We start from the raw sequence: 24,288 nt of genomic DNA on the forward strand, positions 1-24,288 counted from the left end.
AAGAAGAACAAAAACTCAGTTTAAACTGTGCAATAGACTTTATATTGCATTCAAGCACATGACAAAGAACACCAAAACTATTTACACCAACACATTATTTACAGCCTAAAATTTCTTGACAGCTTTCAGTCGCACTAGCATTGTAAAAAAAAAAATACTCATTTTCAATTTCCTCCAAGTCTATTGCCTCTGCCCCAACTTCCTGATCTTTCTTGAGGAGGTCTACTAAACAGCCCAGTGCCCGGAACCCTTCCAGGGAAGTAGTTGTACCTACAAGAGGAGATTACAAATTAATATGAAGAATAATAAGAGGAAGGAAGTGAAGAGAAAGGATAATACAGTACAGCAGCACAGTATATGAAGATATGAAGCTATTAAAAAATAGCTTAAAGACATCTTGCAAGATCCGACTATGATAACAGGCAGTAGTTTCAAAGCTACCTTACCCCGGGTAGCTATGTAATTCCCCACGCGGTTACCTGATATATGGGCATATCGCAAAATTTCATCAAGTAGTCTTTCGTAAGTAGGTTCAAAGTCCCACTGAATAATACAACTTCAAAATATCTCCAGTTTTTATCACAAAGCAGTCAAAAGGAATGACTTAAAACCTTTAGAAAAAAATTAGGCGTTGAATGAAATGCAGTACTATTTTCTTTATGCTAAAATTTGTTTTCGATGCTTTTACTAAAAAATTTGAATATTTTTGCGTACTGCTCTTTCTCATAGTCAATAGAAAAAAAAAAAAAAACTGTCAAAAGCTAAAGTAAAAAGAAAAAATATCTACATACGACTGTCATAAATTTATCATTGTATTTATATTGTAGATGTCAAAATATCAAATGTAGATGTCTACATTGTTGCTTAGTAGTGAGAGCTTCCTGATTTGTTTAAACTATGATCATATTTTGTTTTTAGCCAAATCATAAATGAACCACATGAAGTGTTATGGAGATAAGGTTACGTTGAGAAGTAAAACCTCTGTGTTCATTTAAAATTTCAAAAAAGAAAGAAAACTGAAAATTTGAAGGGGGAGGGGTCAATAACTTAAGAAATTAAAAAAAAAGATTTTTATACGGAAAATACACAATAGATTGTTCCTTCTTCAGATAATAAAACTTTGTTCTACATACGAGTATCCACAAGGCAGCAGCGACAGTTTTTATAATTATTGTGGACGTTAAAGGTTTTTTTTTACTGTAGACTTCCAAATTCTAAATAGAGAGGTCTGTATTTATCGTAAACGCCTATATGCAAATGCCTAAATACAGACATCTATGCTAAATTTAAAGGTATATTTCTCGGATTAGATCTTTGAATTTAGGCGTGTAGCTTCATTTGAGAAGTCTCCATTATAATGGTGAGCAGACGGATAGTATTTTTAGACATTTGATATATCAAATGTCTAAAAATACTACCCGTCTGCTCACCATTTGAGAATTATACTCGTCTGCAAAATCTAGAGAAGAATTTGTTCTTCTTCCTCTGCTTCTGCTACAGCCCGCCTAGCCGGGTAGTTAGCGCTCCAAATTGAAATCCTGAGGTCAGGGGTTCGAGTCATGGTGTCGCTGGTGTGACTCGCAATCACGCATTGCGCTCCCGACCGAAGACATTGGATCAAGATATCGGTATCTGCGCAACGCAGACCATTGGTCTACATGCGAAAAAGTTTTTTTTTTAGTTTAGTTTCTCTGCTTCTGCTACAGCCTATGACGACCATAAGCCTTCTAAGGTTGACAAAAAAAGAAACTGCTCCACTCCAAAAATACTGGTTATAGCTATTGCTGAAATCGATGAGATCTGCAAGGATTTCAAGAATATACACACGAAAAAAAAAGCAATGTCTTTCCCTGTTCAATACAACCGAATGCAGTTTAAGAAACTTCTCTTCAAGGCCGAACCTGATTTCATCATTAATTTTTTAAAAGTTTAACATGAATAATGGTTACCATGCTTGAATCCCTTCTAATAGCGATTATTTAGTACTTTAAAATTTATTTAAAAGAGCGTTTTAATTTCCGGTAACTAGGGGCTGCGGTTCCTCTTTACTCAGCTATTGTTGCAACACCGATGTCGACTATAATTCAACACCATATTTCATCATGCATTTTTGTTTCTGACCTGATGCCCATAAGGAAAAATTCTCTGCGTCCCCCCACCAAAGGTCAGAAATATGCCCAACTGTGTTTAAATACATACTTGTGCACATGAGGACAGGAATCCCTCCTTACTCTGAGACTCAGTTTGCTATAGGCCTAATGTTTGAGGACATGCCCAGGGTTTCGACCCCCAGTGATTATCACTATTTCTGGTGATCTTTTATATTGCCTAAACAAAAAAAGCGCTAAATCAGCACATAAATCACTAGATTAATGACGAAAATCAGAAATCGACAAATAATCACTAGAATCTAGTGATTTTTATTCAGGTGGCAACCCTGGATATGCCTATGAAAAAATTGGTCTAATTTTGTACACATATAATCAGGTCTAAAAAAAATTACATAAATAAAATTTTAACAAGTTGAGCACTTACAGGAATTGTGGAGTTTGCAAAAGAGATGCTCCACCAAAATCTTGAGGGTACTTGAACGCAAGAAAGAAATATAGATGACCAACAAGAATTCCAACAATTTCACTCAAACCACTAGAAAAAAAAATATAGAACAATATCGTAAATCATCACTCAATTTACAGCAGTAAACACCAAAAAAGAAAAATAGACTCAATATAAACATAAATCATTGAGAGATATTTATTAAACCAAAAAAACAACATCAGTATTAACAGCCATTCCAAGAAGTAGAAAAACTTGTCCGAGGGGGTGGCAAAAATACATTAAAAAATAATACAGGACTAAATAAATTAGAAAACAACTAATACAAATCGCACATCCTAATCGGCATCACAAATTTTACAACAAAACAAATTCAACTTTACTGTTAAGATCATACCCAGAGAGCCATAATAAGTTATTTAATTTTTGATTGCATATAATTATTCATTACTGAATATCAAATTATTCTTAATATACATAACATTAGTTCCTATCATTTCATATATACTGATTTTTCCACAAAAATTCCATAATTCGCATGGTATCTACATCTCTGCCAATTAATATTAACAGCTCTCATATAGCCTAGTCGACACGTATTTTAGTTCTACTAGTTCTTCAGGACCTGATACTTTTCTCAAACATAGGTTAATGTTAGTTTGTTTTAGGAGAATTATTTTTCTCTGACCATGTGGCTGTTATGGAGACAGAATTTATAAAATCATTGAAAAACAAAATTAAACCCGAGAGCATTCTCTAATCCTATATATTTAGAGAGGATTCTCTATAAATATATAAGAAAAGAAATGAACATAAAATATTTGCATTAAAAAAAAAAACGAAGTGAGAAAAAGAGATAGAATAGAATTGAAATGTATAATCCAGCTACACATTCCAAATACAGTCACTGTTTAAAAAATAATGCAAACATGCAAACAAAAACATTATGCGAATAGCCTACATAAAAAAGAGACTTAACAGATGCAATTCACTAGAGAAATATAAATGGCACGTCTTCAACCCCATTGGCCGACGGGTGTTCTATTCTCTTTGCTAAACAGGACGTATGCTCCATTTAGGAACAACTTCAGTACACAGCACGGACAATCAATCGTTAACAATCGCCTTTGATGAATAGTGCGTAGAATCCATCTCCAGACCTTGCTGCTCAGCAGCACGGAAGCCTAATCTTGTGGTCCCTTTGTTGATTTACAAAACCGGAAATCAACGGAGATTGTGCAGAACTATACACGCTCCGTCTCCAATGCCCTTCGAGTAAATAGTCTGATCACTCCATTTCCGAGCCCCCTTTAACCAACGTTGCACAAGCTCTGTTTTCTAACCACACTTAGTCAACAGTGCCAGCTCCATTCCCAATAACTTTTGGTAAACGGCACCTTTCCTCTGTCTCCAAACCCCTTCAAGTAAACAGTATTGACCAATGTAGATAAGAGATACAGCGCATGTGCTGTTTCCCAAAGAGTTTTTTTTACAGGGCGCACGCACTATTGACCAAAGGGGCGTCGGAAACAGAGCCCACCCGTATGGTAGACAGTGTATACGCTTTCGCTCGCAAACTTTTTGGTCAACAGTCGATAAGCCCCGTACCGGACTTACTTTGATAAACTGTTCATAAATTCCGTCTCCGACAACCTTTATCAACGGTGGATAATTTTGGTCAGCATGACCAAAATTTCCGTTGCATGACCAAAGCCCATTTTCGTCAGCATGAGTCGGATTTATGATAATTTAATACAAAGGGGTTCAAGTCACGTCTCTTCTCATTTTAAAACAAGATCATTAGATGTCTTAATACAAATCAATTCAATAGCCAGGCAGCATTAATCATCAGAGTAAAGTTCATGTCCAATCCCATCTTTGAATGGTATCTTATTTGTGGTATATTTTTTTCGGTCATTTCCCCCTATAATACGGGCTATTTTAAAATGTTAGTTTTTTCTTCTACACTGACGATGGCTTAGCGGAAGTATTTACATAAATACCTGTTTCGTCTTTTCGTTTTATTCACTGGTTTTAAAATCTCCCTCGCTTGGTTTTGTCTTTTTCTTAATTATTTTTTTGTTCTTCTATTCTTTTTGTTGTCGTACATTTATGTAGTCACTCAGAACGTATTTACAGATATAATTAAACGAAACTCCTGCAGAATCAATATGTAAAAAAAAAATAATTACTTTGTGAGGTTTTCCATCAACCGTAAAAAAAGAAAAAAAAACTTTGTTATACACTACCATTTGTACGAACACTTACTTAATTTCATTTTTATAATAAATTAAAAATTAAAAATAAATTTATTACGCAGCAGATTTCTAATCTACGGTTCTCATCAAGCGTTCAGAAAAAATTTCCGAAAAAAAAGAAGATCGGTTGTTAGAAAATGAATTTTTACAAAAATTTGACATTTTTTATTTTTAGACTGATCAAGATATAGAATCAATGTCATACAGAATAAAAGTCGTTACATGATTCCTGTTCATAAAAACTGAACTGAAATAATGATTTAACCAAAATGCTTTGATTCTGAACTGAATTAGAATTCTGCTCTCTAAACCTGAAATACAATTGAAAAATATAATTTTTTTCTAAAGTTAAGGTAGATGAGTGATGTCTTATTTTCTAAGCCTTTTAAACAGGGGAAGAGTACATGTAGAAGCATGAAAGCATCTTCCTAGGACATGATTTAGGCTCTGAACTCATTCCAGAAAGGTTCATTCTCTGAATACAACCGTTTTCCACAATAGCAAATTGCCGTTATAGAACATTTCAGTTTTAACCAAAACTGAAATATTCACGAATTTCATGGAAGGTAAATCAAAATTTACCATCCGGAAAGATTCACATGAAAAGCCAGTAGAAACCATGGTAAGTACATAGCTCTAAGTGCATGGTAAGTACATTTCATGGAAATCAAGTCAAAACTTGCCCTCCTGAAAAAGAGGAAAGCCGTTGGAACCGATGGTAATTACATGGCTCTAAGTAAATGGTAAGTACATGGCTCTAAGTAAATGGTAAATACATTTCGTAGAAACCAAATCAAAACTTACCCTCCGGAAAGAATCATACGAAAAGCCAGTAGAACCCATGGTAAGTACATGGCCCTAAATTGTGTTCCAAACCAAAAACTAACAATCTGATCTTGATTGAGCATGCACCAAACATAAAGAACACTCAAAATCATTGGATCCATTAAAAACTATAAAAAAAATTACTGTAGAGTAAAAATATAATAGGACTGTATGGAAGGAATAGAAATAAAATATACAAAAGATATACAACAACAATGATGAAATTTTGTCAAAATCCTGGGGGGGGGGGGAAGGAACAAAGTTGCAGTCAATTTTCCCAAATCAAGTGAAAATGGCAGTAAAAACTGAAAAGTTAGCCATATAGTACAATAAAGGTAAAGATATACTAAGGAAAACCGACCCATTTCTCTGGATGCTTGAGTTATGCAGGGTTATGACAGTTTAGTTTTGACAAGATTTTTGAAGAAACTAAATTTCAGCTGGGGGGCCAAATTTGGTCGGGGGGGGGGGGGGTTAAGGTCTATGAGGGGCAGTTGCTCCCCCATGCGTCATACCAAAGTACGCCGCTTCACAGCAAATAAAAATTGTCCCAAATCCCGATAAAAAAAGTGTTTCAAATTTGAAATTTTGAAAACAAGGTACTGACAATATTATTTTAAATTATGAGGTTGGAATTTCAATTTTACAAGAAAATTATGGACCTTCTAAAAAAAAAAAAAAAAGGTCAATATTGGGAATCCGGTTCTATTCCTTACAAGATTATCCGGACGAAAAAATCCCCCTGGGGAGATAAAAACATTGCCTAAAAGCGGCGTTTATGCGGCAAACACTCGGTGACAGACATATAATGAACCTGTTTCTATGATAAAAACCATAGGAAACTTATCATACGGGTTATGCTTTGAGGCAAAGTAACGTGGCCTTAGCTTGCACATTCTGAAGACTTACAAATAAGCAGTAGGGGGACCGAGATTTGGTCGGTGAAAAGAAAGACCGAGTGATTTTTTTTTTTTTAAAGAAAATTCGATACCTTAAAGGATCACACTATTTTGGCGATTATAAACTATTTTAGTTTGTGTGATCAAACTATTAGGAATTAATTGGGCGGCCTTGCCATAACTTGTAGAGTTTGGTTAAGAGATCCGAATATATGACTGTTGGAACCCTCGGTCCCAGTTTGTTCAGATAAATGTCCTTCCCAGATTCCTTTCTTTTGGCCCCTTAATTATTTTCCTTCCCCGAGTAATAATTATTAATTCTCCTTTTATTTTGTGGCGCTATTTTATGTCCTTCTAATTGCGTAGCTGGTTAATAGACCATGAGGTATTAAATTGCGCAGTTAGGGAGGTTTGACCAGTAACTTAGTAAGCCCTCAGATTGGCTGGAAAAATTCATTACAACCCCCGCTACCCCGTCGCAGACACGTGGCTGGCGGAGTGGGCTGGAAGAAAGAGTCCTTTTTTAAATCAGTTCTTTTGTAGCATGTCTTGAATACAGTAAGAATTTTTATACTATATACTCTTTTAACTTTTCATCCTAGGTAAAGTCTAAAGAGATAGTTAGGAGTATGACCGGTAACCCTTGGCCTTAAAAGTGGCCCTGGGACTATTCGATCACGCTAGTAGACACGGAATTGTTGGAGTAACCGCGGAAATCCCAATACTTTGGGCCGACAAGGGGTTCTCCCACTCCAGTAAGTGGCATAGCAACCTCTTTGCGCCATTTTTGCCTCAAAAAGTGGTGACCCTCGTACGTTAGACCTCCAATAAGTGGTGCCAGCGATAAATACACTCCAATAGGTGGTGGCAGCGGGAAAAGGAGCTATCAACAGCACTGATAGTAAAAGAATTTTGCGTTTTCGAAGAGACGGGTTAATTTGGCCTAGAAAGTAGCCTATTGTGAGTACATATAAAAAGACAAAAGTACGCAATCAATTAATAGAATTATGATGGTCTATAATGGGCTGTGTGCCTTGTTAGACAAAAATAAAAAAGATTAACGTGAAACTAATGAGTTGACTACACAGTGCAAAAATATCCGTATTGAAAAATATTACAGCGTTAAAGGTTAGATAAGAAACGTTGAGATTTGGGCTAGTCTTTAAGTAACTTAGCGTACATAGATTTATTCATCAACGACATAGGTTATAGAAGTATTCAGGACGGCACATAAGAAAAATTCTTCCGTTGTGCCTACATTAAAAAAAAAACATGAGAGGTCTTTACTCTATTGAGTATCCTACCCAGAATGAGATTGTACTAAGAGAACAATTATCCAGAGAAGATGTGAACCTAGTAGTGCACGTCAGTTCTAATATTTGAGCTTAGTCTTTCTAATTCACTAGTGGACTAGTCGCATGGTTTTTCTTAGTATTTTCTCGTACAACCCCTGTTAATTCGTTTTTAGGAGATATATTTCACTCGCGTAAAACTGCTTGCTGTAAAAGAAGTCGTTAATCACTAATGAAGTCAAGATATTTCGGTTATTTGAAAATTTGTTGAATATTATTACACGGAGCTGATAATTGACAATAGTTATTGCGTACCATAATTTTTGCGTGACAGTTTTTGAGCTTACCAAGATTGACTAATTGAACAAGAGATAATACAATCGGAGAGAAGTATACGCGGTAAAATGAGGGGTTACGAGATAAACAAGAAAGAGATAATATGTGGAAAAACATGAAAAAGTCACCCCTCAGAGGCTGTGCCAAATGAAGGGAAATTGCGGGATGGAGATAATACAGATATAGAACATATGAACTACGAAAATGAATTCAGAAGAATTAATTATACATGGAGTATTGAAAGAATTTCACAGAGAGATAAGATGAACTCAAGACCGAGAAGGGCGAGTGAAGCCCATAGAAAAAGTAGGAAAATAGAAAGAAAGGCAAATATGGAGGCCTTTGAGAGAGAGCACCAAGAATATAAGGAAAAAATGCAGGCTGAGAAAGATGAAATTAGAAAGAATAGAAAACAGGACGAAAGGGCTAGAGTAGCCTATAAAGAAAGAGACAATACGGATAGAGAACGAACAGATTCAGAAAATGAATTAAGAAGAAATAATGACAGACAGAATCAAAGTAGTCCGAGTAGAAGGAACAGTGTTGAATCGAGATCCAGCAGGAGCTCGCGAAAAAGCACTCAAATAGACATGGCACAACGAATATTAAATTTATTGGAGGAAGGAAGAATAGCTAGAGAAAAAAAGGAAGAGTTTTAAAGAACCATGATAGGCCTAATCGAAGCCCGTTGGGGAATTCAAGAAAGTGAGAATTTATCACATCTAACTCCTAGGCTGTCAAATCGCCATAATAATTTGTCTAAGAATCAATCGCGAGAAAAAGAAAATTACCAGACATTAAACACTTTTACGGGAAAACATGATACTTTGTTGCCTGCGGGGAAAGGTGGACCGGCCCATAAAACAAATTGGGAGGCTGCGCCGCCCTATCGGAAAAAAGAAATGCTTGATAGTCCAAATGATAATAATCTGGTAAACATTGATTTCTCGGAGCCTTTTTCTAAGAATTTCCATAATAAAGAGGAGAAAATAACCTATAAAAGAACAAATTGGGCTATAGCACATAATGAAGGAAACATTGACGAGTTTGTGAAATCAAATAAAATAGAAGGAAAACTAAACGGAAAATTGACCGAAATGGTAATTGATTCAGGGAGTGAGCAAACTTTTGTGCGAATAGACCTAATTAAAAAGACAGAAATATACCATAAAAATAATATTACTACAGTATTTTATTATGGAGACAAGCACCCATGCCCGTCTGCTTGGGTTAGAACAGAAATTGCAAGGAACGACGGTACAATCCAGAGAAAAACGATAAAAGTAGGCTTAGTACCTACTGTAGCAGTGGATCTTTTACTAGGAGGAAACTTTGGAGATATCTTTCCAGAAAATAGAAAACTTGAGAACACTTTTAACGAGTGTGACCGAAAAAAAATTGCCAAAATGAAACACTGATTGTACCAGAGGAAAAGGAGAAGAAATTTATGTATGCGCTATTCCTTGTAAAGTTTGGGAAATTTTAGTACAATATGAGAAAACAAATGTCGGAATTCAGTTTCATTTGTATAACACAATATTTGCTTCTACAGTAAACATAAAGATAACAAAAAGAAAGAAAGGAGATTTGAGAAAGGGCTATAATGAAATAATGCAGTCAAAGGTGGTGGACACTGGAGTGCAAACAAGATTTAAAGATGATATTTTATTTTCGTGAATGACAGATTTAAGAAAAGTAGAGATGAAAAGAGGAGTGTAAAAAAGAGACAAAATTTGGAGATTCAGCCTGCAGTGGCGAAAAATAAAAAAATGTTGGGAAACTAAATTTCAGCTAGGAAGGAGGAGGGGCAAACTGGGGTCTGGAGGGGAAATTGCCCCCTGCCCCATAGCACATTACGCCCCTTTTTCGAACTGTTGACACATTTAAGATCCCCTATTACTTTTTTTTTTACCAAACACCAGAAACTTTTAATGCTTCATTCAAGGCCGTACCCAGGATTTTTTTCGGGGGTGGGGTGGTACAAAAACCTTAAAAAATGGAACGATAATTTGCTTACGTTTATTTTTTTTTACAATTTTCCAAAGCGTAAATAAATTTCTGGGAAAGGGTCAAACCCCTAGCCCCCCTGGATACGGCGTTGGCCTCATTTCTTTCTTTTCTATACAACATTTCGAAAAATTACCACACCTGTGTTACTGAACACGAGACCAGACAAAAAAAAGAACATACAGAAAAATGGGTCAAGATTGTCTCGTTTCCACTTCTGCACAAGAAATTCCTTAAGGAGGCTACTAAACACTAATAAAGGAAACAGAATGATAAAAACAACTATCAATGTAACGTCCCTCCTTTATACGGATCATTTTGATGGACTTTGTCTTAAGGAGCACAGGAAAGACAATGGGAGAGCACGGAATCAAATGAGGAGGAAGAACTTTCCTGGGCTTAGATTATGCTGATGATTCAAGCATCCTAGATAAAATTGTGAGCAAAATGATTTTAGAGGTATTGCGAGTTCAGGGTGCTAGAATAGATTTGAAAGTAAATGCTAATAAGACTAAGTGGCTAAGGTTAGGAATAAGTGAAGATGAAAAGGTGACGTTGGGTAACAAAAATGTTGATCAGGTGGACAGCTACACTTACCTTGGCAGTATCATAGGCTGCGCAATAGCGCTACCTCAGTAAAGAACGATGTTGGTACAATGTATTATTTATCTTGTAGACCAGGGCACTTCGTATCGAATGAGTTGTCGTAGAAACTTCAAAAGGGCTCATTTGATTAGAAATTGTAAGGGCTTGTGCCCTTTTTACTAGTAGAAAATGATTGGAGGGCAACTAACACCTCTTCCACGCCCACCATTTCCCAAAACACATCCAATCAAAATTTTGAGATAGCCATTTTGTTGAATGTTTTTGAAAGGTCTGGAAATTTTGTCTTTGAGGATAACAAATCCCCCAGCCCTCAGGGAAAGGGTTGTAATATATGCCCTGGGGGAATATAAGGTTTTTTATAGAAGGCGTGGTCATATGAACTTCGGAGGGGGATAATTGAATTTCATGGTTTTTATGGAAGGGATGGTTGTTTAACTTTAGAAGAGACTCATTTGGTTGAAATTTGGAAGTTCTAGTTCCTTTTTAAGCGTCAAAAGTGATGGACGGCATTTAGCCCCCCCCCCCTCTTCTACAACCCCCCTTTTCACCAAACGTATCTGCTTGAAATAATTAGATAGTAATTTTTTTCAAAATAGTCCAGAGAACATATAACAAGGTCTCTAGGGATGACACAATCCCCCAGCGCCCCGGGGATAGGGTTGTAAGTTATTTTATGAGGGCATATAAAGTTTTATTGAATGGGCGGTAAAAACATCAGATGGAGCTTATTTAATTTGAAATTGGAAGTTATAGTGCCCTTTTTAAGAGTCAAAGTGATTTGAGAGCAAACAACCCCCCTTCCTCCAAGCTCAGCATTTGCCTTAACACCTTCCAATCAAAATTTGGAGATAACAATTTAATTCATTGCAGTTGAAGGTTTCGGAAATTATGTCTGAGAGTAAGACAACCACCCCTCCCCCCACCCCTACAGCTCTCAGGGAAATGGTTGTAAGTTATGCATATAAGGTTCTTATAAAAAGGGCAGTCTTATATGCTTTAGAGTGGACTTATTGAATTGGTAATCATAAGTTCTAGTGCCCTTTTTAAGAGTCAAAGTGATCAGAGCACACTTGCCCCCCCCCCCCACACACACACACACAAACGTCGTTTTTTTCTTTAGATTATCCAACAGATATTTTGAGACAGTATTTTTATTCAAAATAATCCAAATATCATATAAAAAGGCTTTTGAGGTTGATACAAACAACCAGAGCCCGAGGACGACGGTTGTAAGTCATGCCCCTGGGACATTTAAGGTTATTATGGAAGGGGTAGTTGTATAAACTTTAGAGGTGGCTCATTTGGTTAAAATTGGAAGTTCTAGTTCCCTTTTAAGAGTCAATAGTGATGGAGGTCAGTAGCACCCTCTCCCCCCCCAACTACACCTCTTTTCACCAAATGTATCTGATCGAAATTGTGCGATGGCAAATTTGTTTAAAATAGTCCAAAGAACATACAAAAATGCTTTCAGGCCCCCCAGAGTCCTGGGGCAAGGGACTTAAGTTATGCCCTAGGGACAAATGAGGTTTCTATGGAATGGGTGGTCGTATTAAATTCAGATGGGTCCCATTTGATTTTAGATTGGAAGTTATAGTACTCTTTTTAAGAGTCAAAGTGATTTGGGAGAAACCTCCCCCCCCCCCCATTATTTCCCATAGCATATATCTAAACAAAGTTTTGAGAAATCAATTTTTTCAGCACTGTTGAAAGGTTCTGTATTTATGCGTATCAATAGTTGTAGTAGCAGTAGTAGCATTAAACAAATAGAACCTTTTTTTCAACATCCCCTTCAACACACGATAACTTAATACAATCAACCTGTCCTGAAACATTGCTGATAGGTCCTCTTGAAAACCTATATGGGCATAGTGTGTTTCGATTTATTTCAATAGTTACAATATTGCCCAAATTTTCGCCTTAATACCCTTAGGTTTATTAGTTGTAGTAGTAGCACCAGTAAATATAGTAGTACCAGTAGGAGTACTGTAAATAGGGGTAGTCTTAGCTTTAGTAACAGTAGTAGTATTAGCAGTAATAGTAATAATAGCAGTTGTTGTAGGAGTAGAAGCATTCGTATTGTGATGCAAATACTGTCTTTTGGTTAGTTCAACATCCTCCACAACAAGCGTTGTAAGTTTTAATTTTACGCACGAAATTGTTCCTAAGATATTGCCGATATGCCCTTTTGACAACCTTCATACGGATGACAGGTTGTCATCCCTACAACAGAAATATTCTCTGAAAACTTTACCTTCATAGGTTGTGGACTTTGAGCTAGCCAGAAGAAACTGTGTGTATTCATTTAATGGTGCTTCTACGATTACTGCAACTGACGACACTAATGGCATTAAGTTGAAACTTTTTGGAAACGCTTAGGAGTTTTAATTAAACGAAAAACCTATATGCACGCAGGTATTAAAAGGGCATATAAGCACTACAGGGCACATAAGGACATAGGCAGCGATGTTCTGTCATAGCTAGTAATATCATTAATATTTCAAAGAAGCTAATTTGGTTGAAAATTAAAAGTTCTAGTCCCTCTAAAGAGTCAAAAGTGATTAGAGGGCAATCAGCCCTCCTATTTAGCTCATAATTTTCCAGACACTTCCAATAGCTGAATGGTCTAGTAACTATATCTTTAGGGTTATTGGGTAGTTCAAACCCCCCACTGTTATGTAATTTGATCATTATACTTAAAAACTAAATGTTGCTTTAGAATTAAATCAAAACACACAGTTTTCATTCTGGTTGCCAATAAGACAACTCAGCAATATACCAAACACGACTGAGGGTATTAAGTTCAAATTTCGGGGCTACTTCAATTACTACTACTGCTCTTAAAATTCTACTAAATCAAAAGAGTGTAAGTGTATCCAGGCTGTGAAAAAGAATAAATATGATCTATTGGGAATGGTATTAACTTTTATTTATCAGGTCAACTAGAGGATGTATATGACTAAATTAAACACTACTATTTGCGTCATGATTTTCAAAAGAGTTTATGGTGTTAAAAATTGCTGAAAAAGTTTCTTCAACATATATATAGCAGGCCAAACTATAAATTTTTAAAGGAAAACCGGAAAGATCCAAACTATTATTTTCTTTTTCCCTGAAAAAGACTATCAAACAGTTCGTGGTAACGAAGTGTGACCCGGCTCAATAGTAACCAAAACTCTAAAAAACGGAATTTTGAAGCCAATAGATGCATCAAAAGAATCAGATTTTTATGCTGATTTCAAATATATAAATTTCATCAAGTTTAGTTATACCCATCAAAAGTTACGCGCCTGAAAAAAATTGCTTTATTTTCGAAAAAAAGGGAAAACACCCCCTAAAAGTGGTAGAATTTTAATTAAATTCACACCATAAGATTCGGCGTATCACAGAACCCTACTTTAGTAGTTTCAAGCTCCTATCTGCAAAAATGTGGAATTTTGTTTTTTTTCGCCAGGAGAAAGATCACGGATGCGTCTTTATTTATTTTTTTTTCCAGGGGTGATCGTATCGACCCAGTGCTCCTAGAAAATCGCAGGAGGGCTCAATCGAACGGAAATTAAACGTGCTAGTGCCCTTTTTAAAACAGCGGTGCACACTCTTCACCTACCCCGATCTATTGAAAAAAAGTATCATTATAGGTAACGAAGATTTGACAAAAAACATTTCTTTGAATGAAGAAAGAAAAAATTACGAATTTTGGAAGAGCACCGAATAATATCAGAGCCGACCGATAGAACTTATTTAGCTTCAATGAATGGGGTTCAAAGCTCAGTTCATGGGGTGCAACTATCATGCACCATCTTTTGAACTACCATGGTCGAAATATCCTACTTCAGGTTAGTAAATAAAGTAGAAATTAAGCGGTCAGATAAAGTTGAGTTTTCTTAACAGTTTCTTCATAGACAGAGGAAGAAGAGTAAAAAAAAAGCAAAGAAGAAAAACTTACTGGCATCGACATGAACACACCAAACAGAACACAGGCAAGCCAATTGAATGTCAACATGAATATATAGTCAGCTGGGCGATTGCTGAAAACACCTAGAAACAGACAAGCAATTTTAACAATGGTTTGAAACTAGAGGGCCATTAATTGCACTTTCTCTGAAAATGGGTCACTGTGTTTCCTATGAGTTTTATAATGGTTTTAATCCACTGGTCACAATTGCCGAGCCGCAATTTATTTGAATGATTATTTATTTAAGAAAATGCATGAAAATATAAATGATGGGTAATATAAGAAAATAAAATATTTGTTATTTATATAAAAGAAAGAAATGTATCTTTCCCATAAATGTAGATTACACATTTTATTTTTTGTTAAAGGCCATAATCTATTTAATAAAAAGTAGGAATGACTAGCCAGGAAGTGAACAAAATGTTTCACCTAGTCAAGGGCGTATCTAGGATTTTTGCTAGGGGGGGGGGGGGGGCAAAAAAACGCAACAAAATTTGTCTATATGCATTATATGCGATCGTCATCAGCAGAAATACAAAAGCATTAAAATCAAAACTAACATATTCATACAAAAAAAAAAATAATTACTTCCGGTTCATTCAGTAGATTTGTCTGAGTGAGTTCAATAACTAAGTTCACTGAAGTCTTTAGATTTAGAACTCATTTGAACATTAATTTAAAACGTTGACCCTTTTGCCACAAACGAATATTTTATTAATTTTTTTGTGGATTGGTCCCATTAACCCAAGAACTCAAGGACATGCTTTTCCGCTAATCGAAAAAAATGGGACTATTTTTGGAGGGCCATGCCCTATTCGTTTTTTTGTACATTAGAGTTCCCTTGGCACAGAAGCTTAAGCAGGCAAGTTTTCACAGGGTCTAACAAAATAACTACACACCCTTCTTGGGCTGCTTAAACCTTGGTTAACCAAGATTAGGTTAAACAAAACCGTTGAAAGATAATGGATGAAGCAAAAAACGAAACTGGCTACACCAAACCGATTTCACACATTCGTCAAAACACAAAATAAAATTTCAGCAAAATCATTTGCAAGCTAAGATTTTTATGTGCCATTTTTACAACCAAATGGTATTTGCATTGATCAGGATATCTTTTGTCATATCGGATTGGCTTACATCTTGCAGCTGAAATTTATTTCTGAATATAAACTATCTTTCAAATTTTTAAGCTATGCTTTTTGCGACACGCGTTTCAATAGCTGAGTTGAAAATATATGCGTGCGGTGACCCGTCATACCGAACGAGAGGTCGTCAGATGACGGATGAACTTTTACGGATCATGCAAAAGTAGCCACCAACGGTAGCGACCTCTCCCCTCACGTTAAAAAAAATTAGAGCTCCCCATTGACACAGAAAACGATCATTGAAAGTTGCCAGCCGGTCGAACAGTCAAGAAAATCATATCCCTACTATTTTTCTACTATAAAAACTATCTGTGAACATTCCACAATTTGCATATTATAGGGCCCTTACTTTGAGTGAGTGGGTCATGGTGTCACCGTAGGCATAGCTATTGAATCTTTCTCGGTTGTTTTTTTTTCGATATTTCTCAGGTGAGTCTTTTTCCAATGGTCTTATTTACTTTTCCCAGTTTGAAAATAATAAAAAAACGATAAACAGCAAAAAATAGAACTCAGGTACCATTATCATTCAACTTGTGAGTTGATTGAGTTTCTATCTACTAGTCACATTTACTTCTTTTAATCAACTTAGAAGGAGTTACAGGGTTTGTCCGGAAAGTAATAGAACTAATTTTCTTTCGCCACGACTGTAATTCGGAGTGTGCGCGCTCCGCCTGGATTCGGTATAGGATTTTTCTAGCTAACAAACGAGCTGCTGGTCAGGTGTCTCCGAGCACATGGAGAGTCAGGACAGGCATTTTTGCGTGACGTGTTTTCTGTGAATAGTGCATGCCAGAAATTCAGCGTTCGTTAGGCCAGAAGTACGCGATTAAGTTTTCTGTGAAACTCGGTAGATATGCAATAGAGACTTTCGATTTGATCAAACAGGCTGACTCAGATATTGTTTTAACGAAAAGTGGAGTGTTTTGGTGACACCAGGCCTTTTTGGAGGGCCGGGAAGAGGTTGCCGATGAAGACCGTGCTGGAAGACCTTCGACTTCGACAAAATCCGACAATGTGACTCGTGTGCTCGAAGTTTTGAACTCAGATCGTCAACTAAGTATTCGCTTAATTGCCCAAATGTTGAGTTTACTAAAATCTGTCGTTCATGACATTGTGACGGTACATTTGAGAGCGCGCAAGGTGTGCGCAAAGATGGTCCCAAAGGTGCTCACTGACGACCAGAAATTGCGGCAAATGGAAATGTGCCAAGAAAATTTGAACATGTGTGAAAATGACCCCTAATTTCTGAATAACGTAAACACAGGTGACGAGTACTGGATCTTTGAGTATGATTCCGAGACAAAAAGGCAATCTTCCGAGTGGCCCACGTCAGCGGCTCCTCACCGAAAAAAGGCAAAAATGAGCAAATACAAAGTGAAAACAATGCTCATTGTCTTTTTTGACATCAAAGGCATCGTCCACCATGAATTTGTTCCCCCTGGACAAACTGTCAACGCCAAATTTTATATGGAAGTGTTCAAGAGACTCAAACAAAGGGTCAACTGGGTCTGAAAAGACATCGCAGCCAAATGGAAGTTGCACTACGACAACGCCCCGGCTCACACCACCTTTCTCGTGAAAAGCTACCTGACCAAGACTGGCATCCCAACGCTTCCGCAGCCGCCCTACAGCCCAGATGTGGCCCCCTGGACTTCCTTTTGTTTCCTCGCCTGAAAAGACTGATGAAAGGCAACTATTTTGAGGCGACAGAGGGTATCCAAGCAGCATGCACTACGGCTCTCAAGACTATTCCGGAGAATGCGTACCGTGATGCCTTCAATGCTTGGAAATCGCGGTGGCAGCGCTGCATTGACGCAGAAGGAGCCTATTTTGAAAGTTTTAAAAGAATTGTAACGATTGACTCAATAAATGTTTTTAAATCAACTCAGTCCTATTACTTGTCACCTCTGTAAATATGTGTCCACTTCGAAGAAGCTTTATGAAAATAGCAATGATGGGGACAAAGACGTTTCAGTATTGACAATTCCTTCAAAAAATTTCCCTTAGAATTAAACCTTACACAAACAAATAGACCTTACTACTATTTATCTACTAAAACAAAACCACAGTAGTCCCCGTATGGAAGGGACAAAAACTGGAAGAAAAATACTGCAAGCGAATTACAAAAAAAAAGAAACAGAAAGAACGAAAGAACACAAAGTAGTAAGAAAAATATTGCTAAAGAAAAACCAACAAAAATAAAATAGTAAGAAAATGCTGCTACAGACTTGCGAAAAAAAAAGTAAAACAAGGCAGGTGGACAAATGCTGCTAAAGAATCACAAAAAAAAAGGACAAAAATATCCGCAATATAGTTAATGCACTATATTCCAAATAAAGCAAAATTATAGTTTCAAAACTATGATTTTTATAATCTTTTCATCAAAATTTTCAAAAAAAATGAAGAATTTTAAGATGAGGAAAAAACCCTATTTTTGTCCTTCTGATATGACAAAACGTCAGGTTTGACATTAAAATCCTTGTGATCCACTGGACCAACAAAGTGACGAATACCCAGATAGGGGTAGATACTGACCAACAACCATTCACCAACAAGATCGGAATGAGGAGATGAAGGTACTGTACGAATTTACTCTTGTTGGATTTATGACTTATTTAGGGGATTTAAATTTTGTATTGGTATAACACTGATTTTTGCCATTAATATTTGGTTGAGTTGATTCTTGTTAAAAGGGGTGTCTAACAAACAATGATATAAATGAGAAACGAAAAGGGTTTTAGAAAGGGCGTTGGTATTTTGTTGACAATAGAACTTGGCTCAGATGTGAGTAAAACTAAATTGTTCCTTATCAGGCTGAAATAAAAACAAAATGAAATGAAGTAAAACAAGTGAAATGAAATGAAAACAGGTTGAAACAAAAATTTCAGGTTGAAATGAAGTTAATAGCAACGAAGACCACACTTCCTTTCCATAACAAATAACAAAAGCACGAAGAACAACAGGGAAATCTTTTTGTAAGACAGTGGAGATAATTTGAATGAAAATTTCAGCCCTATGTCCAAGGGCCGTCCTCAGCAAGACAAAAATTTTGATTTTTGGTTTGATTGGTCGCATGTTGTTGTGAGTCTTTTTTCTTTGATATATTTTTGTCTTGCTGAGGATGGCGCTTGGACATGGGGCCGAAATATTCATTCAAATTATCTTTACTGTCTTACAAAAAGATTTCCCCGTTGCTCTTCGTGCTTTTGTTGTTTGAAATGATGTTTTAAATGAAAAACTCATAAGCTTAGACAGCAAGACATTGAGTCTCTGTGTCTCAATTTAAATACTCTGGGAACACTTGATTTTACTCACTTATTAGCAATTAGTTAGTTTGTTCCTAATATCTTCAAATTCTTATTTCAGTAACAAAGAATGAAGCAAATACTGCACTTACGTTTCAAGTTTTAAATGTCTTTCAAATTCCCATCAAAAATAAAAATAATAAAACTAAAACCGTAATTCTTAAACAAAACTTTTTTTCAAAAAAAAAAAAAAAAAACATTTTCCAAACTTTTGTGTTGTATTCATTTTGTCTTTAGTCTAAAAGAATAACATCCCAGCATGTCTCTTAACAAACATAATAAAAGACTGAAGTTTTCACTAAAGAATATTCAAAGAATTGACGTTGAGTAAACACAAACACCTCTTGCGCATAAATAAACGAGTTAAAAGAAGCACTAACCTGTTTCTAACTTCATTGAATAAGTATATAAGAAGAATAGATTCATCAAAAAATGGAATCCAGTATTTGGAGATAAAGGATAGGCAAAAAGTGAGGTAGCTGGACGCCAAATCTGGAAAACAAAACAACAAATTCATGGTTCAAATTAGGTCGTTTCAAATATTTATCCTTTATTTAATGGGGGATGGGGAGAGTTATTGTTATAGTCATCCATGAGAAAAGTTACTAATACACTTTGTACTACATCATTTGTTTGCTAATTCCTTTGCATTTACTTTTGTCTCTCAAATGCTACATTGTTTACACAGACAGATTAAACGAAGGATTTAATATCCCCTTGAAAGTTGGTGTGGAACTACGAATACTGTATATAAATCAATGGAGTGTTGGATGAATCACCTCATTCAAATGAAGATTTTAAATCAATATAAATACTGAAAAATGCTATAGGGACTTCATATATGTTTTGAGACACACTAAAATAAAAAATCCTAAAGTGAATAGTAGAAACCCTAATGAAAAATATCAGCTGCATCTTATCTTTACCTTAGATACTAAAAGATATTATTTTGAACAAATAAACTCTGGAAACAACATAGAAAAAGTAAATTTCGGGTGACATTTTGAGTTTTGGAATAATAATATATACATTGAATATTTACACTCACTGTTGATGATTTTTCTTTCACCTTGTACAGAATTGGGCTACCTAATTCCATTTCCTGAAATATCCACAATACCATAATATATATATATATATATATATATATATATATATATATATATATATATATATATATATATATATATATATATATATATATATATATATATATATATATATATATATATATATATATATATATATATATATATATATATATATATATATAACTTGTTTCTTCACTTTCCTTTTCAATGTTGAATTGGCCTATGCAAAGGCAATATAATAACTAAAGCATTGAAAGAGATCAAGTATCCTAAAGTCTTACTAGAAGCACAAAACATGAAGGAGGTACAAACAGCAGTTGCATATTTTTAACCATCCACTGATAAATAAAGTGGCACTGTTCCTCAAGCAGATGAGATTACTCATGAGGGTTGATATGAGCGTTTTTGTGTTTGGTATCTGTAGGCTTGTGTTTCAAAGGTTACACAATATATTTGTCTTTACTTCAAATTATGGAAGCAATAGCCTGCTGTGTTAGTGGAATGCTTTGCAAAATTTTTTTGGGTTATTTTTTAACTGCCCTTTTTTTGTGTATGTTAACACTCAGGCATAATTGTTTCTTTGAAAGTTGCTATAATTAAAAGTACAAATTTGAACATAAAAGGAAACAATTTCTATAACTTGGGTGATAAAATAAAATCAACACCCTAGACAAATAATCATAACTTTACACCAACCTGCAGACTTTTGAAGACAAGGTCATAGTCTAGGTATACATGCTTGAGAGGAATGATTCCAATCTTTCCCAGTAAGGTAGCACCAATAGTAATTCCAAACCAATGTCTTGTAATGAAGGGTATATTCTGAAACCAGTTACTAATTTCACTCATCTAAAAACAAACATAGCTAGTTATGAAATGAAAAACATGTAAATGGTTAATGAATGTGCTAACTGTATATTCTGCAAAAGCATATATAATATGCATCTAACATCCAACTGACAAAGATGAGGAGCTTCCAGAAGACAGTGATTGTAAAACTGTATACCATTCCAGATATATTTCTGAAATGAATTTTCTTTTTTTTTTCACAGAACATCTCCAGCTTTACAAGAGAAAAAGAGGATCCTAGACTGAACTTTTGTCAATACGGGTAGTCCTATTCCAGGAAGTTCTACTCACCTGGAATATCAAATTCTTGAATTTGCAAGAAGTGACTGTTCTGGAAAAAAAAAGTATACTGACATATGAGATAGTGCTAAAATGCTGAATTTAGGATAGGAATCAATCTTGAAACAATACCTGTGAACAATTTTGCTTTAAAAACTGTTGTATTTTTTCTATTTAGATGCAGTGTTTTTTTTTTCTAGTTAGATAAAGCTTTTGCTTGAGACTCTGCATACTTGATAATCAGACTTGAATGCCATAACACTGCTTAATTAAACCCTTTATTATGAAATAAGTAAATATTAAGGAAATTAATATTATTATTAAAGAATATTGAGGAAAAGATTTGTACTGGTGGATAATACTTTTCTTAAAACATATGATAATTTTTTTACTGGTAGAAGTCACTAGTAGTAGTATTTGATTAGAGTTATTGGGCCAAGCAGGGGAGGGGGGCAGATGCATTCCCTGTCCCTCCAATATGATTTTTGAAAAAAAACATAAGATAAGAAATCAATATAAATTTGGGGCAGTTTACATTACTGACCTACAAATAAGGTAAACATACCACTTGATGCCTTTTTCACAGGCCTTGCAAAATACTAGTCATTTTACTTGAAAATTCAATTTTAAGCCCATTATGGATCCTCAAAGATGATATGTTTTTCTCTTATTTTTGCTATAGTTAAGGATTAAAATAATGGTTAAAAAATTATTATTCCATTTTGCTAAAATTATACAATCTACAGGCATTGATTCATCATGATATAAATGAATAAACAATTTGTAAATCTTTAAAGAATTACTGTGTTTACTTTAAACTGTTAAAATCATTCTTGTTAAAATTGGTTTACCCATAGATTGAATCAACCATGACTAGATTGAGAACCAGAAAACACATGGGAAATATTTAATTTGGGCTATTATTTGCACATGAGGGGGGTGGGGGTAAAGTATAATGAATTTGCAATTGAAATATGTTAACTATAATTATTCTGCACATAATGATGAAGGAATTAATGTTTTTATCCCATTTATATAGCCAAGCCAAAAATAAGAGAAAAAGATATTACCTTTGAGGGCCCATAAAGGGCTTAAAAATAAAATATTAGTATTTTTTTTAGAGTTAATGGGCCAAGCAGGGGAGGGGGAGAGATGTATTCCCTGACCCTCCAATATGATTTTGAAAAAACATAAGATAAGAAATCAAGATAAATTTGGGGGGAGTTTACATTACTGACTTACAAATAAGGTGAACATACCACTTGATGCCTTTTTAACAGTCTTTACAAAACAATAGTCATTTTACTTGGAAGTTCAAATTTAAGCCCTTTATGGACCCTCAAAGATGATACCTCTGTCTCTTATTTTTGCTAAAGTTAAGGATTAAAATAATGGTTAAAAAATTATTATTTGATTGTCATTCCCTTTTTCTAAAATTATACAATCCATAGGCATTGATTCCCATTTATATAGCCAAGCCAAAACTGAGAGAGAAAGGTATTACCTTTGAGGGTCCATAGAGGGCTTAAAATTGAATTTCTAAGAAAAACAAAAACTGTCCTAAATTTACTGAAGTATAATGGTATTATTCTTAAGTAAAATTCTAGCTCAGGAGCTTTTTGCAATCTTGGAATATCTTCCCATTGTATAGGCTATGTTGGGCCTGAAAGGGCCAACATAGCCTATGTCAGTTTTATTCACCAACCTGAACTACTTTCCAAGATAAAAATAAGCCCCAAAACTAGACTCTACTAAATTCTTATTTAATTAAGATGTCCCCATATGAGCAGGCCCTAATCTAGAATAGGCTATTACCAGTAGGCTACTTAGCTCTATGAGTGTTTTAAGATAGTCTGGGCTGTAGCATAAGCCAAACCAATTTGTAAATGGAAACAAGGTGTCAATTCAGTATCTAGTTTGGGATTGAGCTACACATAAATTTGAAAAGGAAGTAATCAATGAATTTGCAAAGAACACAAAAAATGCATCTGGTGCTGTGGTCACCTCCTAGGTCTAGATAAGAAACAGAGAACTGCAAACTTACTAAATTCATTAATATATGCTAGCCTATTTGGATTTGATAAAGTTAGCTAAACCTAGCCTATTTCAAGAATTCTCTAAAGCTACTATTGCACTTAGGCGTATTTCATATGTGGAGTCAAATTTGACAGCTTAACAAAATTTTTAACGTAGAGAAAATTATTAAACATATATTAAATTACTATTGAAAATTGATTGTAGCGGTTTTCACAGCAAAGTTCAAAACTTTTTAAGCTTCCAAATGACACGTCATTAACAAAATCACAGATTTAATATTCAAAATCTCTGCGTTTAGTTTCCGAAAAGAGCGTAATTACTGTTTTCGCCTAAGATTGTCAAACGTCCCCAAAAATAAGCAAGTCGTGCATAGATTTTACGAAAAACGTAGCAAAAAGTCCCAGATGTAATAATAGTTCCGTTTGGATCAAGTCACCAGAAACCAAGACTATGTTTCAATCAATTACATTAGAGATTAGTGGCAAGAAATTTGAAAGGAATGGAGGGTGAGAAACTGGTACAGATATAGACTGGCATGAGTTGATTTTCTTGAAGAACTTAACTTGCATTTGGAGAGCAGAAGATTTCTCAGTGATAAGACAGAGAAAAATTAAAAGAATACTTCGATTAAGCAAAACGCATAGGAGGTGATTGGGAGGCCAATGGCTCAAAGATAACGTCTATGTCTTTATTACCTGCATTTTCAGATACCACTTGGTATGCTTGCTCAGTAAGAGTCAAAACTCCAAACAAAAACGGTAGGTCCTGTGTCTTCTCATCCATAATTTTCGACTTTCAATTCTTGCACCAAATTCATAAACCATGATTAGTCGGTCTCGTAGAATCAGGCT

The 24,288-nt window shown here is 35.2% G+C and overlaps 1 protein-coding gene across 1 annotated transcript; it reads right to left on the reverse strand.

Moving 5' to 3' along the window:
- Window positions 1-23,721, reverse strand: Der-1 (derlin 1). Its single transcript, XM_089099799.1, has 7 exons — window positions 23,623-23,721; window positions 20,969-21,121; window positions 19,562-19,673; window positions 14,723-14,814; window positions 5,619-5,767; window positions 2,536-2,646; window positions 1-270 (listed from the first exon to the last, which is right to left on the reverse strand). The coding sequence occupies exons 2-7, from the start codon at window positions 21,119-21,121 to the stop codon at window positions 165-167; spliced, it is 723 nt and encodes a 240-aa protein (XP_088955925.1). The 5' UTR covers window positions 23,623-23,721; the 3' UTR covers window positions 1-164.
- Between the last annotated feature and the right edge of the window lie 567 nt (window positions 23,722-24,288).

Source organism: Artemia sp. Qi Xiang Cuo, chromosome 14 (assembly GCF_049724085.1).
Source record: "Artemia sp. Qi Xiang Cuo chromosome 14, ASM4972408v1, whole genome shotgun sequence".
NCBI lineage: Eukaryota > Metazoa > Arthropoda > Branchiopoda > Anostraca > Artemiidae > Artemia > Artemia sp. Qi Xiang Cuo.